The 16,611-nt window shown below is 45.1% G+C and overlaps 1 protein-coding gene across 2 annotated transcripts; it reads right to left on the bottom strand.

Moving 5' to 3' along the window:
• Nucleotides 1–1,251: 1,251 nt before the first annotated feature.
• RETREG3 (reticulophagy regulator family member 3) lies at nucleotides 1,252–16,468 on the bottom strand (the record flags this gene model as incomplete). 2 transcript variants are annotated; one of them, XM_083709589.1, is made up of 9 exons in its annotated part: nucleotides 1,252–4,002; nucleotides 4,692–4,824; nucleotides 6,037–6,119; nucleotides 6,543–6,680; nucleotides 7,272–7,356; nucleotides 8,290–8,416; nucleotides 9,522–9,552; nucleotides 11,494–11,600; nucleotides 16,032–16,468. In XM_083709589.1, 9 exons carry the CDS (start codon nucleotides 16,277–16,279, stop codon nucleotides 3,554–3,556), a joined length of 1,401 nt encoding a protein of 466 aa, XP_083565715.1. In that variant the 3' UTR covers nucleotides 1,252–3,553. The 2 variants fall into 2 exon arrangements, with proteins under 2 accessions (XP_083565715.1, XP_083565716.1); XM_083709590.1 differs by having other exon boundaries at nucleotides 9,522–9,549; nucleotides 16,032–16,279.
• Between the last annotated feature and the right edge of the window lie 143 nt (nucleotides 16,469–16,611).

Raw genomic sequence — 16,611 nt, 5'->3', positions numbered from 1 at the left:
ACTGCGGGAGGCAGTGGAAGACAGGAGTGCCTGGCGTGCTCTGGTCCATGGGGTCACGAAGAGTCGGACACGACTAAACGACTAAACAACAACAAAGCACTGTCTGGCTTCCGGGCTCGCGGGGAGTAAACAAGGAGAAATGCAGTTTTTGCGGGGTAGATGCAGCTGGTGGCTTTGGCAAGGAATCGGTAAACCTGCCTGCTCGCAAAAGGGCAGCCACGGAGACAAGAAAGTCCAGGCTCTTCAGGGAGTTGATGCTACCATTTCAAAAAGAGTTTAGAATGATTTACAAGGCTGGGCTGCACTCATTCCTGTTGTCTTTAATAAATTCTGGCAGCACTGGGATTATTATTCTAATTTGCACGAAAGTAACCATTTGATCGATGGCAAGGCGAAGAGAAAGGAATTTAAAGGGTTGTTTTTTTATTTTTAAAAACCTTTATTAACCAGTACACTTTGCGGTAGTCAGAATGCAAGTGCTGCCAAGACTTATTCCAAAACCTGCCACCTTGCTTGTCACAGACGGCAGTTTGTTAAACCTTTCCCTGACCTATAAGATTGGGCCCTGATTAATGCGTATGAACCCCCAGAATCTGTTCTATTTACTTTGATGTTGTCATACCGCTCTATTGATTCATCATCTGCACTTTTGTTATAATGAATATCGTTTTTAATATTGTTCATAGTGTAAGTACCGCTTAGAGATTTCAAAAAAAAAATGAAGTTGTTTTGAAAGGCTTTTAAAATAAACAAATATACCTGTTTTGTGTGGGTTGGCAGAAGAAAACAAAACCTATGCAGGACACTTTAAAAGTACTATGGTCATGTAGGAAGGGGGTGGTCTTGCTGTTCTTTTTTGTGCTGGATATCATACTTACCTGGCATCACTCCAAACTGAGGCTTGAGTGAAGCCAATCCAACTGTCTTTAGTCCTGGCAAGGTCAGTGGCCCAATAATACTTACTGCTGGATCTGAACCAGGAAAGCCTGCCATTAGCACTCAGTGTAGGCCTAGATAGGGGCAGGGACGCATGCAATGTCCCTGGGCTCCTCTGGCCTTTGCACTTGTAGCTTCAAGGTCCCCTAAGGGTTTCTAAGCATTTTGAAGCCAGGTTCTCAATCACAGGAAGCTTTGCACATCTAAAAATGAGTCCATTAGGGACATTAGAGATAGGGCTTGCATGTGTACCCATGTCCCATTGAAGTATCTCTGTATTATAAGTGTAGCACTGAAGAAACCAAGAAACCGGGCTTGTCTCAAATTCTTTATTTTGCACCAGTTAGGGCAGAAAGAAACACTCAATAAAAACAAAAAAAAAGTATCATCCCACTACTGATACAGTGGGTAAGGTATGGTTGTTTTATTGCACTAAAATCTTGTTCTAATCCACATAACACAAAACCTAATGAAATAACGTCAGTTTCCCACCTCAAAAGTTATCAGCATCTTATTTTAAAAACTTCTGCAAGATGACAAATTACTCTATAAACTTCCACAATATTGGCTGATTTGTAAACACTAAAAAAGGCAGTTAAACACCATGATATTGCCACACAAATGCTACCAAAACCAAGCTGTTTCAAATATACAAAGCACCACCCTCTTGAGTCTTTTCTGCAAGAATGTGCTATTTAGGCATATAGCATCTACATCACATTACTGCTTGGCCAAGAAAACAATAGGCAGCGTATCACAGAGGTCTTCAGATGCGAAGTCGGGGGAAATATGTAAACGCCTAACTACAGAGCCTGAAATAGGATGCAAGTTGAGCTGGAACTATGGGAACCTAGAAGGCTAATTGGATATGCAGGTATTCAAGATGGTTCAGTTCAGCAGATTCACAAGTTGTGAAAGTAGGCTGGAAACCTTTTAAATGAAACTAAAAGTAAAAGCACAGCATTTATTCAAGTCTCTCTTCAGTCCACAGAGGGTTATCAGGATGGCTTTGCACCAAGAATAAATATTTCTAAGGTACACTTCCAATCTTTTTGTATACAAACCCAAAAAGTCTGGATGAGGTGTTCTATAAGGGAAGATATGGATCACCAACTTACTAGCTGCAGCACATAGTATGTTCTGTGAAGGTTCTTTGCAGGTCTGAGACACTGGTTAAAATCATACCAGCATAGTTAACAACTTGTGCCGGTTTTACTGAAACAAGGAGAAACAGGTATCAGGGGTCCTGTGAAAATCCAAACCAAAACATTCGCAACATCCAGATGCCATTTGTAAATGGTTTATTCTTGAGGAACACAGCACCATCTTCACAGCAATGCACACAGTGCAACCAAGATATGAGAATCTGGTACCCTAAATCAGTCATCGAGCCAATCTAAATTTGGTCTTCAAATACCTTTAGCCAAAACAATGCTTCCGCCATACTGATTGCAGAGATCCACAGAAATGATGATACTCGTCTCATTCTGTATTAACAGAGGCTTTTTCTAATGAAATATTCTGAAGCCGTGATCCCCCCTTTTATGCTCTGCTTGCAAAACTGCACATATTGTGGGTGAGCAGGCCCTAGGAATCTGGCTTTGCTACTTGTTTTCATCTGTGATCCTAGGCTAAAAAAAATCTGTAGTACCTATATTGTTTTCTTCAAAAAGAGGGGGCCATCTGAGAGCATAAAACATCCATGAATTCTGAAACAGGTCTCAAATGACCAGTGCATGGACACGCCAGACTGACAGACCCTTTGCCACTACAGACTGCAGACTGTTTAGTGAGGAAGCATATTCATGGCTCCCGCATAGGTGCTGTCTTTGGTGACTGACAGAGGGTAACTAGGAGCCAAATCTTTTGTTGCTTCTGCCCAAACCTTTATGGTGCAGGGTGGAGGGCATTTTTAGTGCTGGGAACTTGTCTGAAATAGTTAATAGTAAAGTGTGTGTGTGTGTGTGACTGTTTGCGTGAGTGTCCAACCCACCAAAATATTATTGCCATTATCATGTGCGAGAAGAGCCAGAATAGAGCTCCAGAAGTTCAAAACATAAGGATTTGGGGTCATTACGTGCAAATGCTTACTGGGGATAGATAGAGGCTGCTTCCAATACCTTGCAGATGTCAGGGTAGGGTCCCATACACAAACATAACAGAGATACACTGAATTGGATCTGAAGATTTCCTTCTTACAATCAGCAGCTGGGCACAAGTCACTTCCATCACTCAAGAGATTTTAGAACTTGTTCTTTATCTGGCTTTTGAATAAAAGCCAATTCCTGTTGCCTGACTTGTGTTGCATTAAACACGAGCTGAGATCTGTCTTGCAAGGCCCGTTTTGGAACGTGAACCACAGGAGCGGGACATTTTGGCTTTGAACAAAGAGTGCAACACACAGCAAGCTAGAAAGGTGAAGGGCATGGCAGGTTCAGCAACAAATATCTTCTGATTCTGCACCAGAAGGGTTTTGTTCTAAAATTCACACTGTCTTCCAAATTTGCCCAATCAGGCTTTACATCAAAGAATGGGGTATTATCCTACTCCTGCACAAGGCTCTCCATCTGGGCTCCATGAGACAGAAGAGCCACAGCAGGGAAGGGAAGGGAACTGTTTATTGGCCGCGGGAACTGGATGGATCCATCTGATTCAGCTCTGACTGATCCAGCAGTTCGAAGTCATCTCCTTCAGCATCTGTATCGAGCTCCGAGCTGGAGGTCCGGAGGAAAGCCCTGGCACTTTGCTGCCGTCTGCTGCCCGGCACGGAGCCAGACTGGGAGGCTCCCGACAAGGCCAGCTGGATCATTCCCCTGGTCACAAAGCCAGCCAAGTCATCTGTGAGGTTGTGCATTAATGGCAGGTTACCTAGGATATCTGAGGTCACTTCCTCCCGGTCATGAGAAAGTCGCAGCTCTTCCTGGCCTTGTACACGACAGGCAAGGCTTGGTATGCCTATGCTGGTATCATCTTCATCGTCTATGCCTGTCACCTCAGGGTTGATGGAAGGGAAATCTGGAAGATCTCGGGCAAAGGATTCCTCAGGGTCGCTGTGGCCATCAAAGTCTATTGAGAGAGAATTAGTTTGGCAAAAAGTCATTACTTGGTTCCTTTGCCTACCACTAAGTAGCCTAACTTCCTATTGGAAAACAGGCAAAAATTTCTTTCAAACTATATTGTCTTCCCACAGGGATCTATAATGTTGGGGGGGGGGGGGCGAGTAAAAAATTAGAGTTATGAAACCTATTCCCAATACTTCACTGAGCGGCCTCTTCTGCAGAAGAGAGAAAATTTACAAAGCTTCTGTACTGCAGCAGACCTCAGAATTGAATTTAAGGGACCAAGAACTAACTCTATCTGGGTTCTGGCATTCTTAATTGGCAAATGGGTCTTAAAACAATCCGACAGGCAGAAGCCTTTCTAACTCTTAACACCAGAAAGCCCTCAATTGAAGGTGCTGAGGACTGAAAGCTCCCATTTCAAAGAATAAAATTCCAGGTTCTGTCACTCAGTGGACCAGTGTACTCAACTTCTGCCTGCACCAATCTTTGCCTGCTTCATTCAATGTAAACTACAAGCTTTTTAAAGCAGGACCAAGGCAAACTTTCCATGTTGGAAGGCTGGCTGGTCTCACTTTATCGACATTCTGATATCTTGCTTTTTTTATCCCAACAACCAACAGCTGCAACAGTACGATTAATATGTTATTTGGTAGCAACTATGTTCTTTATAACTTCGATAATAGCTGTCCTCACCTTCAGATCCCTCTGTCAAGGGGGTTTGACCCCGTGAGAGATTAAATGTCCCATTCTCGGTATAGGATACTTCTGCATCAGAGTGCTCTGAATCAGAGATAGCCAGCTCTTTGGCAACTATTGCATCATCCAACTTGAAAAGAAGCAAATGATAAAACAAAAGATCTCAGCAAGGTAACTTTGGGTTACTGGAGAGCACACATAGCTCCATAATTATATTCAACACCACATGGGCCCAGAGACATTCCTCTCAGCAATGGAACTTGAAAGTCAGGCACTGCCCTCCAGTTCTTCATTTCCATTCCGGAGGTCTTTACTTCATTGTACAGCCACCCAAGTGTTGCCCAAAAATTGTTTTACAAAATAATTAAAAATGCCTATATCTGCTTCTGAAAGTATGAGATGTAGTTGTAATGAGGGAAATCCAATGGCACTATAAAAAAACAATTTTATATTCAAGTTAAAAAGAAAAGAGCCAGCAGGAGATGCTTTATCTCAGAAATCAGGCAAGTTTGACCATGAGTAAAAACTCACAGGCTGCCTTGTTGCTTACCCTCCCCCACCCCAGTCTTAGCAGCACCCTATCTTAGCAGTTAGGGACGCAGGTGGCGCTGTGGGTTAAAGCCTCAGCGCCTAGGACTTGCCGATCGAAAGGTCGGCGGTTCGAATCCCTGCGGCGGGGTGCGCTCCCGCTGCTCGGTCCCAGCGCCTGCCAACCTAGCAGTTCGAAAGCACCTCCGGGTGCAAGTAGATAAATAGGGACCGCTTACCAGCGGGAAGGTAAACGGCGTTTCCGTGTGCGGCTCTGGCTCGCCAGATGCAGCTTTGTCACGCTGGCCACGTGACCCGGAAGTGTCTCCGGACAGCGCTGGCCCCTGGCCTCTTGAGTGAGATGGGCGCACAACCCCAGAGTCTGGCAAGACTGGCCCGTACGGGCAGGGGTACCTTTACCTTTACTTTATCTTAGCAGTGGGTGGTGTTGTGGTCTAAACCACAGAGCCTAGGCCTTGCCAATCAGAAGGTTGGTGGCTCGAATCCCCACAACAGGGTGAGCTCCCGTTGCTCAGTCCCTGCTCCTGCCCACCTAGCAGTTCAAAAGCATGTCAAAGTGCAAGTAGATAAATAGGTACCGCTCTGGAGGTGAGGTAAACAGCGTTTCTGTGCGCTGCTCTGGTTCGCCAGAAGCGGCTTAGTCATGCTGGCCACATGACCCGGAAGCTGTACACCGGCTCCCTGGGCCAATAAAGCAAGATGAGCGCCGCAACCCCAGAGTCGTCCGCGACTGGACCTAATGGTCAGGGGTACCTTTACCTTTACTGTTTAACAAGATCCATGCCCTATTTACCGTGGGACAGAAAGCAGCAAGTTCTTCTTCACTGTCGCTCCCATCAGCACTAGCAGCATGATGGCTCAGCATCTTTTGTCGCACTGCAGAGAAATCAGGGGACAGAATAGCAGTTATAAATGGGAAGGAAACAACTCTGCATGCCCATAAAGAAGCCAAGCAGAAGAAACAGGTGTGATAAAGAGAGAAGACTTTGGGATTGCAAACCAGAGGCTGCAGAGGGTAGGAGGGGCGCCCCAAGAGCTAAAATGCTAACTGACCACTGTGCTCTAATTAGGACTGCAACAATTCCGGACATTCAGACATTCAATTGCTCATCCAATTCTTCTTCCTCCCCCCCCCTCAAACCCCCACAAACTGTGGTCACGGATGCGAGGAACATTCTTAGGTAACTACTGATTCATTCAGTGTTTTCATCTGATCTTCTCAGGTTCCTCACATCACCAACAAAAAGAGGTGGCAGACAAGGAGTGGGTGAGTTAGTACCAGCCCTGCATAAGACTTACATTGCCTCTCCTTATGTTTGGACATCATGTAGCCATGAACACTGAAGTCCAGCCGCTGCAGAGCTGGCTCCAATTTGGTGTACAGGCGGTGACCCAGCCGGTGGTAAACAGCAAGTGGCCACAGAAGGATGGAAACCACTGCAGGAGAAGGATAACAACAGGACGACTCAAAGAAGGAACTTTTGGAAACTCAAGGCAGTAGAAACATAAGATGATTGGACCTTGAAGCATGGGAAGCATGGACTGAACTTGAAGCATGGGAAGCCCCAACAAAAATTTATAATTTGGCAAAATATTTGGACTTTATGATATGTATTTGGAATATTTAATGTGATTTGATTGGATTGTTAAAATGGAAGACTTAATAAAAAATATTATTTTTTAAAAAAGGAAACCACTGCAGGAAGAGGATGATTAGAGTGTTGGTGTTCAATAAACACTCTCAGAAGGCATTTTGGGATACAATATAATAGAACAGAGATCTCATGTATTATATCATACATAAAGATCTTATCTAAACGTATAGATATGTTTGTGGTTTTATTGTTTGCTTTGTACTTTCTTCTTTTTTTGTAAACCACTTAATGGACTGTTTAAACATTCTGTACACACAAGTTTGCAATGCAACCGAGTTGGAACAGCTCAGAATAACCTTGTTTGCAAATGCTCTGTACTTTCAAGTGAAAGGCACTCTGTTGCCCAATCCCCGCCCAGCACACAGATACTCACTTGTTAGATAGGCAAGACAGACACCTGGAATGTACTGGCCCAACACAGCCAAAAATGTGAGGACACCGCAAGCCAGAAGGCAGAACTGGAAAACAAAACCCAAAGTTAGTCTCTACTGAATTGAGAAAAATGAGCAAAGTGGCTCCTACGGCTCAAGATCCTGCAGATGCACTGCCTGCTGCCAGCAAGCTCACTGCTTGGGAACAGAGACCAAAACAGAGGAATTCTGCTTGAGAAGACTTGCATAAGCGTTAGGAGAGAGGGAGGGAGGAACCTCATGAGCAACAGCTGCCTTTGGACCAAGCCCTGGAGTGATTTTGACAGAATCAGGGCAACATTTCTACTTTGGAACGTAGGTGGAAGCAAGACCAGTCTGATGAAAGCTCCATCTAATAGGATGGCTGCGGTATTTTCCATTTTGGCATCCCATTCCTCTTCCCCTTTGTACCTGCCTCTTAACCCTCCAGTTTGCTTCTTTCCTAGTAATGAAAGCACACCTGTACAGAGCACTTTGCATACACAGTTACAGATGGATTATAAGGTAAAGGTAAAGGGAGCCCTGACCATTAGGTCCAGTCATGGCCGACTCTGGGGTTGCGGCGCTCATCTTGCTTTGCTGGCCGAGGGAGCCGGCGTACAGCTTCCATGTCATGTGGCCAGCATGACTAAGCCGCTTCTGGAGAACCAGAGCAGCGCACAGAAACGTCGTTTACCTTCCCGCCAGAGTGGTACCTATTTATCTACTTGCACTTCGACATGCTTTCGAACTGCTAGGTGGGCAGGAGAAGGGACCGAGCAACGGGAGCTCACCCCATCGCGGGGATTTGAACCGCCAACCTTCTGATCGGCAAGTCCTAGGCTCTGTGGTTTAACCCACAGCGCCACCCGTGTCCCAGATGGATTATACCTCTACATAAAGAAAATAGTAATTCAAACTGCTGCTATTCTTTGTTCTTTGGTCCCCCTTCTCCTCCAACCTATTCCCCGATGGCTAGTATCAATGAGGACTGCTTTTCACCTTGCCCGGATTTTGCCTTTTGAAGCCCAACAGGTTCCTCATGAAGCTGTCTCCTGTGACCCATCCTTCTGCCAAGTAGTGACATAGTTCAGGCACACTCAGCAGTCGGGGGTGGACATAGCCCCAGCTGGAGGGAGAACAAAAACGACATCTTACTTTGCTAATAAAAAATCAAGAAATGAATCCTACTGCAGTTTTAAAATAGCCCTCTTCTCATTCCACCTCATCAAAGCTGCTCAGGGTTCACGTTTCACACGCAAGAAATGGAGCCTGCGTTTGCACTTCACACCCACACTTGCTTAATTTGAGCCCTCTGTAAACCAGTGGCACTCCCAAACACATATCCCACAGAAGTAAATGAGATTTTCTCAATTCATTTCAATGGGATATGTGCAGAAGCATTTGACACTGGAGGCAACCTTCTAAAGGGCAAACAAGCCACTCACATGTATTCACAATTAGGCAGTTTAAAGGGTGTTAATAAGTACTTAAATCTCCATGTCCTTGGCTGTGCACTCGAAGAGATTAAGGAGCAGTGAACAGGTTGGATGTCCCCAGCTTTTCAACCCATTTCCCCAGGAAAACTGGGGATTCTAAGAACCCAGTGCATGTAGAGTTCAAGGTCTCAGATTTATGTAGCTTGCAACCTAATCCAAGTATAGTGGTACCTTGGTTTACAATCATAATATGTTCCGGAGGTCCATTTGTAAACCAAAACAGGTTGTAGCCCAAGGCGCGCTTTTGCCAATGAGGCCTCCAAATTTTTTTTGTTTGTAATCCAAAAAAACCCACAAGGGTTGTAATCCAGAAAAAGGTTGCAAACCGGGACACGCACATCCGGGTTTGACATGTTTGTAATTCAAAACGTATGCAAACCAGGATGTATGCAAACCAAGGTACCACTATAATGATTTACAGCACAATGCTCTATGTGTCAACTCAGAATGAAGTCCTATTCACTGCAATAGGACACAGAATTGCAACCCTACTCTGGGCCTTAGCAACAGACTTTCTCCCAAGCAAGCATAGGATTGCAGTCTTAGTTACAAACTATGAGAAGAGGTAGGTAAGCAACAATATTTAGGAGCAAGGGATCTTTCCTTCCATCCAGCCAAGGAAGGGCATTCACTTGCCAATAAGGTTTAAATTAACAAAAAGCATTACAGCTAAGCCACACAAGCACATGTAACATGAAACATGCTACAAAGAAAAGGATATTTAATTTTTCATACCTTTCATTGTCTAATTCATCAGGTCTTGCTACTGTAACATTAAAGACAGATTGGGATTAGTTGTGAGGGAAATGCCCGGGAAAACTCTTTGCTGCATAATTAAAATACACAGATGACTTGAGAATAATGCATAATTGTTTCCCACTGACAGCCTGCAACTGAAAACATCCTGAGCTTAGTATTTTATCCTGTGCCCCCACTTTTATAAACTCAACTTTTTTATTTATTATGTTTGTAATTTTGTACAAATGCAATTGTACAATTGTAGAAATGGTTTTGTTGCCTTTAGTTTACAAATGCAAACATTTTGTATGTTTTGCTATTTTGCTGTTGTTTGTGAAGCAGTTTATACATCTGCAAATATATTTAAAATGTATTTTAAAAATTAAAACACTGCTCAAGATAGCTTCTTGTAATGCTCTTATTATTATAGCAGCCTGATTTGGGGGGGGGGGGGAGCTAGCAGTCAATGATCTGGTTAGCATGTAATGCTAAACCTCACCATAAAGGTAAAGGTAAAGTTCCAGTCGTGACTGACTCTGGGGTTGTGGCGCTCATCTCGCTTTATTGGCCAAGGGAGCCGGCGTACAGCTTCTGGGTCATGTGGCCAGCATGACTAAGCCGCTTCTGGAGAACCAGAGCAGCGCACAGAAATGCCGTTTACCTTCCCGCTGTAGCGGTACCTATTTATCTACTTGCACTTTGACGTGCTTTCAAGCTGCCAGGTTGGCAGGGGCAGGGACCGAGCAACGGGAGCTCACCCCGTTGCGGGGATTCAAACCGTCAACCTTCTGCTCGGCAAGTCCTAGGCTCTGTGGTTTAACCCACAGCTCCACCCGCATCCCCAAACCTCACCCTAGCTTAGTGCAAATGTGTGGGTTGCCAGAGAAGATATTACGGTCACTTTGCTCTTCAGTCATTCATGTAATCTGAAATCAAGCTCGTGGTCTGACACAAAAGTAACTCAAGTTTACCCTTGTTTTACAGCTCATGGTTTATTTGATGGAGACAGACTACAAGCTTGGGTTTGGATGACATACTAAGCCAAACTATGGCTTAGCTCATAGCAGTAGGACTGGAGGAACAAGAAACTACCATCTCCTCTCCAAGGACCTGCGGCCTTGCACTAAACCATGATTCTGCTTAGCATTATGCGCAACCTGAACTAATACTCTTTTAGTTCTTATCTAAGATGATAGTTCTCAAAATGCAAGCAGGCTTTCAATTGAGAACAAGTTTTTTTTAATCAAATATTACCTCAACTCCAGCGTATTAGAGAGAAAAACCATCAGGTTTCAGTCTTCAATGAAGCCTTTAAAACTACTGCTTTAATTTATTCTTCCATCCTTCATGAATACAGCTTTCTATGTCATAAACTACTACTATAGTCAACAAAGACATTTTTTTTTACCATGGTTACCTCCCTATGAACTGAATTGACTTGACTGCTTTCAGACTAAAATATAATTTAAGATATACACCAAGATGTTAGTTCAATGCTCAATTTAATGATGAACTAAAGCCTGGACTGTATGTCTCTATAACCAATAAGAAAAAATACCCCTCTGGAATATGTTTTAACATTGATAAACAAAGGCTTTTTCTGGAGCTAGAGAACAAAAGCAGATCTTTGGAACATCTGAGATCTGGGTAAGTGAATTTGGAAAGCAAAGCTCCTACACATGAACAAGTAGTGAAAATGCAGCAACCTGAAATACAAATCCCAATTTTCCAAACCACCAGTTTCATTATGGTGGAATACTTCCTCTCCCTCCCACCATCTGAGCAGCCAGGGTGCCTTTTCAACACTATCAACTCCTAAACATTCATTTCAACTAGGAAGGCGCCCAGTTTACAAGATCATTGTCAAGGACTGTTTTGATTAATGAGATCTGCAATTTCTTGAGTTCAGAAATGGGGGTGGGGGAAGAGACCACAGCTGGATTCAAGGGTCAAGTAGGGAAAAACATACCTCTTATTTCAGGCCATATTTTATTCTTCCACTGATCTAAACACACTATTAGTATCAGGGTGAAAGCAACCAAGAATATCAGATGAAGAGACGTCAGAGCAAAAAACCTGAGGGAAAATAAAGCTAGTCAGTACACAATTTTCCTTTAGAAATGTTACCTTAAAAGCAAGAGCTGATGTTAGGCCATGGAGCAGGAGAATCCCAAGATAAATAATTATTGCCTTATGATTGGCAGGAAGAGGTTAGAAAGCAACAGGTAAGGAATGGAAGGTATCACAACAGCTCTTTGCAGTATATTTCCATTAGGGTTAAATAACGTGAGAGAGACGATTTTGTGTGTGTGACCTCTATGACATCTACCAGATACCATCCTGTTTCCGATTAATGATCTGAAAACTGATCACTTTAGCTATTCACTCTGCCAATCAAGAAGGAAACTGACATTTATGGCAGCTGCAGCTTATTTATTATCGTTATACAGTATTGAAATCTTAAGCATATGGGTTGCTATGGACAGGAACCAGTTTACAATGGTTTGTACCTTCTGGCAGGACAATGTTTAAAGAGACGAAGATCAAGGGGAGAAAAATTGTTTGGCATCAAGTGTCAGGAGTTTGCAGAAAAGCGGGAGAAAGCTTAAAACTGCCTATGGACTACAGAAAGATGGCTGTGTGTGTGTGTGTGTGTGTGTGTGTGTGTATTCTCATGTTATTCTTATTTATCTCTTAAGAGTCATAATAAACAAATGAGTATCAACATATCGGGCATTTAGAAAGTATTGAAGTCAGTGGTCACTTTCCACTCAATTATAACCAGAAGCAAAATCTGCAGTGCTAGTAAACTGTGAATAAGAGTTACACAGCTTTCTATAGTCAAAATTATTTTTACCATAAATGTAAACATGTAAATAACTTTGTATCCATGCATACAAAGAAAGATTGATTACACTGTTTTCAAACTGAAACACTCAGCAGCCAACACAAGATCCTTGTCATTATGTTTCAACATAGACATAAATTACTATGGATTTTACAGTCTTAATATCTCTGGTAAGCTAAGCCTGAGCCTTGTTGAATGGCTGCAGTCTGTTAAATGTAGCAAGAGAATGCCACTCAGTGAATGCCAAGAAGCCTGTTAAGTCAGTGAGAGGCAGAACCACTCAGCAGTGACACACAAAATGACATGTGAGCGCAGAGGTTCTGTTTTTTTCCAGAAGATTTGAAGACTTGCTTGTTCCCTCACTGAATAAGAGCTGTGTGCTTTCTCTGCAATGATTAGTCAAATATAATCAGTATTGTTGGGAAGGAGCTGCGTCCACCAGAATCAGAGACAGATGGCTATTTTCAATCATTTCATGAGAAGCAGCCCTTGGGAGAAAGTCACAAGCCATCTGTAGCACTAATGATATAAATGATCAATCTGAGGCATGTAATAAGGGGCTCTTCAATGAGACCCAATTACGTACCAGTACCTAGCAAGAAGATACACAAAAGACCTCAGGCTCCTATCAAGAACAATGCCAATCTTTCTTTGGTGTCCTACCTATGGAATTAACACGCTTCAGGTCTGTTTTCCAGAATACAAATTACCGTATTTTTCGCTCTACAAGACGCACCTAGTTTTGGGAGGAGGAAAACAAGAAAAAATATATTCTGAATCTCAGAAGCCAGAACAGCAAGAGGGATCGCTGCGCAGTGAAAGCAGCAATCCCTCTTGCTGTTCTGGCTTCTGGGATAGCTGCGCAGCCTGCATTCGCTCCATAAGACGCACACACATTTCCCCTTACTATTTAGGAGGGGGAAAGTGAGTCTTATAGAGCAAAAATACGGTACTTGGCTGATAAATACAGTACAACTAAAGGAAATGTGTGTGTGCATTTAAAGCAATCTTGCTGCGGTGAAGGTCATACTGAATGGGAAAGCTTCCCCCAGGGTTCACCCAGTAACAACAGATTATCAATAATAGATTATCAAGCATCAGGGGATTCCCTTTGAGAGCAGGGTAGACCAGGGTTCCCCAGTCACTTGTGAAGTGTGTAGCTGCCTGCATTCATCCTCTTTTTATTAATTGCAACTGAACATTTTATTTCCAGAAGTAGGTCAGCAGGTACATGCTGATGCTCACATGAAGGCAGTTCAGGGGACTACACATTTCCTATTGTTTCCTTAAAAGCACTGCTGCAGCCATAGCAGCTTGGTGCTCTGAGAAGCAGTCTATCACAATGAGACACCATTACTCTCTAGAACGGGGGATCAGAAGTCTGTAATCTGGATCTCCAGAACCACTTTCTGGAAGCACAGGCAGTGACCACATAAGAGGCAGATTTTGGCTGGTAAAGGACAAAGTTTTGCTCTGCTGGGTTGAGAATCAGTCTAAGAAACTGAAGGGGATTCTATAAAGGGTACCTGAACCTCAGGGAGGGGATCACAGCTTCACCCATCGATGCTGAGTGAAGCACTAGGAAAGCCTAAGATCCTAACTTTTCCATCCAGTATCCAAACAGCTCCATCAAGTCTCCAGGTGTTCCCATGGCAAGTGCAGGATTGGCCAGCACACCCATCACTAGCCCTCATGATTCATAACAGAGAGCAACTGAACTCTGTCAATTCAGCATGCTCCAACCTGCCTAACAAACCCACATTATAAAACAGATCTAGGCAATGACTTCTGCCGGCAACCTTTTCCCTTGGGTCCAAGCCTTTAAGAGTATACATGAACTTTCTGGCTAGGAAAAAACTAAAGCAAAAATAAGATCAGTTCAAATCTCACTTCCGGACACAAAGAAGGCTCTATTCCCATAAATACTTTTATGCCATATACTGTCTTGATGTCAAAACACTAGATGCAAGCTAGCTAGCAAGCAGAATTGTCTTCACAATGGAGGGTGGAGAGAGGAGCTCTTCCTCAGTCCATTAATTTTTGCTTTTTTATTCAAAACTGACAACAGGCGTGCAAACAGGAGGGATTCACAGGGGCAATAGAATATGGGCCCCAACAACAGGTCAGTTGCTAGAGCATGAGACTCTTGATCTCAGGATCTTGGATTCGAGTCCCACATTGGGCAAAAGATTCCTCCATTGCATGGGAACACCACTGCAGGGGCTGGACTGGTCCCTTTCAATCCTACAATCATGTGATTCTATTACTTCTACAAATTCTTCAGGAAGCTGCCAACCTCTGGATTGGCGGTAAGAAGGGTGATGGGGTGGTAGTGGCAGCTCACTGAGGCCAGCCTGAGGTTGACGGCACAGTGCCCCATTCCCCAAATGGACCAGCCTCCAGCAAGTCCCTTTCTTCCTAGCCTCTAGGCCAGGCTCCCTAACAAGAGCTCAGCAAAGCTGCCACATAAGCCATCCTTATAATCAGAATACCACCATGCTTCATAAAAACATAATGGATATTCCTCTTCAGAGACTCTTTTCGTTGGGAGAGTTTAAGCCACCTGTTGTAAGACCTGGTAGTCCCTTGTAGTCTGGGGGGAAAGGTGGGGGGTACAGTATAAATAAGCATATAATTGTAATCATAATAAATAACAACCAGGGATAGCTCTGTTGGTAGAGTAAAGGTAAAGGTACCCCTGCCCGTATGGGCCAGTTGTGTCCGACTCTAGGGTTGTGTGCCCATCTCACTTAAGAGGCCAGGGGCCAGCGCTGTCTGGAGACACTTCCGGGTCACGTGGCCAGCGTGACAAGCTGCATCTGGCTAGTCAGCGCAGCACACGGAAACGCCGTTTACCTTCCCGCCAGTAAGCGGTACCTATTTATCTACTTGCACCCGGGGGTGCTTTCGAACTGCTAGGTTGGCAGGCGCTGGGACCGAGCAACGGGAGCTCACCCCGCCGCGGGGATTCGAACCGCCGACCTTTCGATCGGCAAGTCCTAGGCACTGAGGCTTTTACCCACAGTGCCACCCGCGTCCCCTGTCGGTAGAGTATGAGCCCCCTAATCTCAGGGCCGTGGGTTTGAGCACCACCTCAGGCAAAATATTCCTGCATTGCAGGGGGTTGGACTACATGACCCCCGGGATCCCTTCCAACTTTGTGAAAGGAGGCTAAAAGAGTACTTCAAGTCTGCTTCCACGCCACTCAATGATAACTTATTACTTCAGGTAGTGTTAATTAAACAAACAACAACAACCTGGGACAGCTCAGTCTGAAAAGCAGGAGCCTCTTGATGATGATGATAATAATAATAATAATAATCATTTATTTATACCTTGCCATCTTGCTGGGTTAATGCCAGGGTCGTGGGTTCCAGCCCCCCTTTTTTGGGGGGGAGGATTCATGCATTGTAGCGGGGTGGGACTAGATGACCCTCAGAACCCAAGCCTGCAATTCTATGACTTTACCCGACACCCCCACCCGCCAAAACAAAAGCAAACCCCTGAAAAGGATATTCCCTCAGGATTTGTTACTTCAAGTCGCAGGAGAAGGAAAAGCTTCACCCCACGTCAAGCCCGTTTCCCGCCCGCGTCCCCTCGCCTCCTTCATCCCTCCGAGAGGCCCCTTTTCCTGACCCCCCCCCCCCAGCCCCTCGCACCCGAAGGCGGCGTGAGCTCCGGCCCAGCCCAGCGCGCTCCTCGCCGGCTTCTCCCAGACGAGCGTGGCCTGCAGGGCGCTCAGCGCCGGCTCGTAAGGCCCCAGGCGGCCCTTCAGGTAGGCGCTCAGCGCGCGCACCCGCCGCTCCCGCTCCGACGCCGCCGGGGCCTGGGCGCCGCCGCTGAAGGAACCTTCGCCGCTCCGGCCGCCGCCGCCTCCTCCTCCGGCCGCCTCCGCCTCGGCCTCCATCCTTCCTCTCTGCCCAGCGTCACCGGGAGACCCGCGGATGGCGGAGGAGGATCATCGTTCTCCGTCACCAACGGACACCGCAGAGGCAAGCGGCACTACCGCCGCCGCCTCTCACACACTCGCATGGCCGCCCCCATACCGGCGACAACATAGGGCAGCGCCATCTTGCCGTACGGAAAGCGCGCTTCCTGCCGTTTCGGCGCATGCGCGTTGCCGAGGGAAGAAAAAAATATATATTTATATACCGGATTCATAGGGTGTGAGGAGGAGGTGAAGGCGGGAAGAAGCGTAGCGGGGTTGCAAACGACATTTATTCTCTCTCCTTTTTTTTT

The sequence above is a fragment of the Podarcis gaigeae genome (genome assembly GCF_964106915.1).
Source record: "Podarcis gaigeae genome assembly, chromosome: 13".
Classification (NCBI taxonomy): Eukaryota; Metazoa; Chordata; class Lepidosauria; order Squamata; family Lacertidae; genus Podarcis; species Podarcis gaigeae.
The sequence above is the reverse complement of the archived record's forward strand: the minus strand, read 5'-3'. Positions and strand labels throughout refer to the sequence as shown.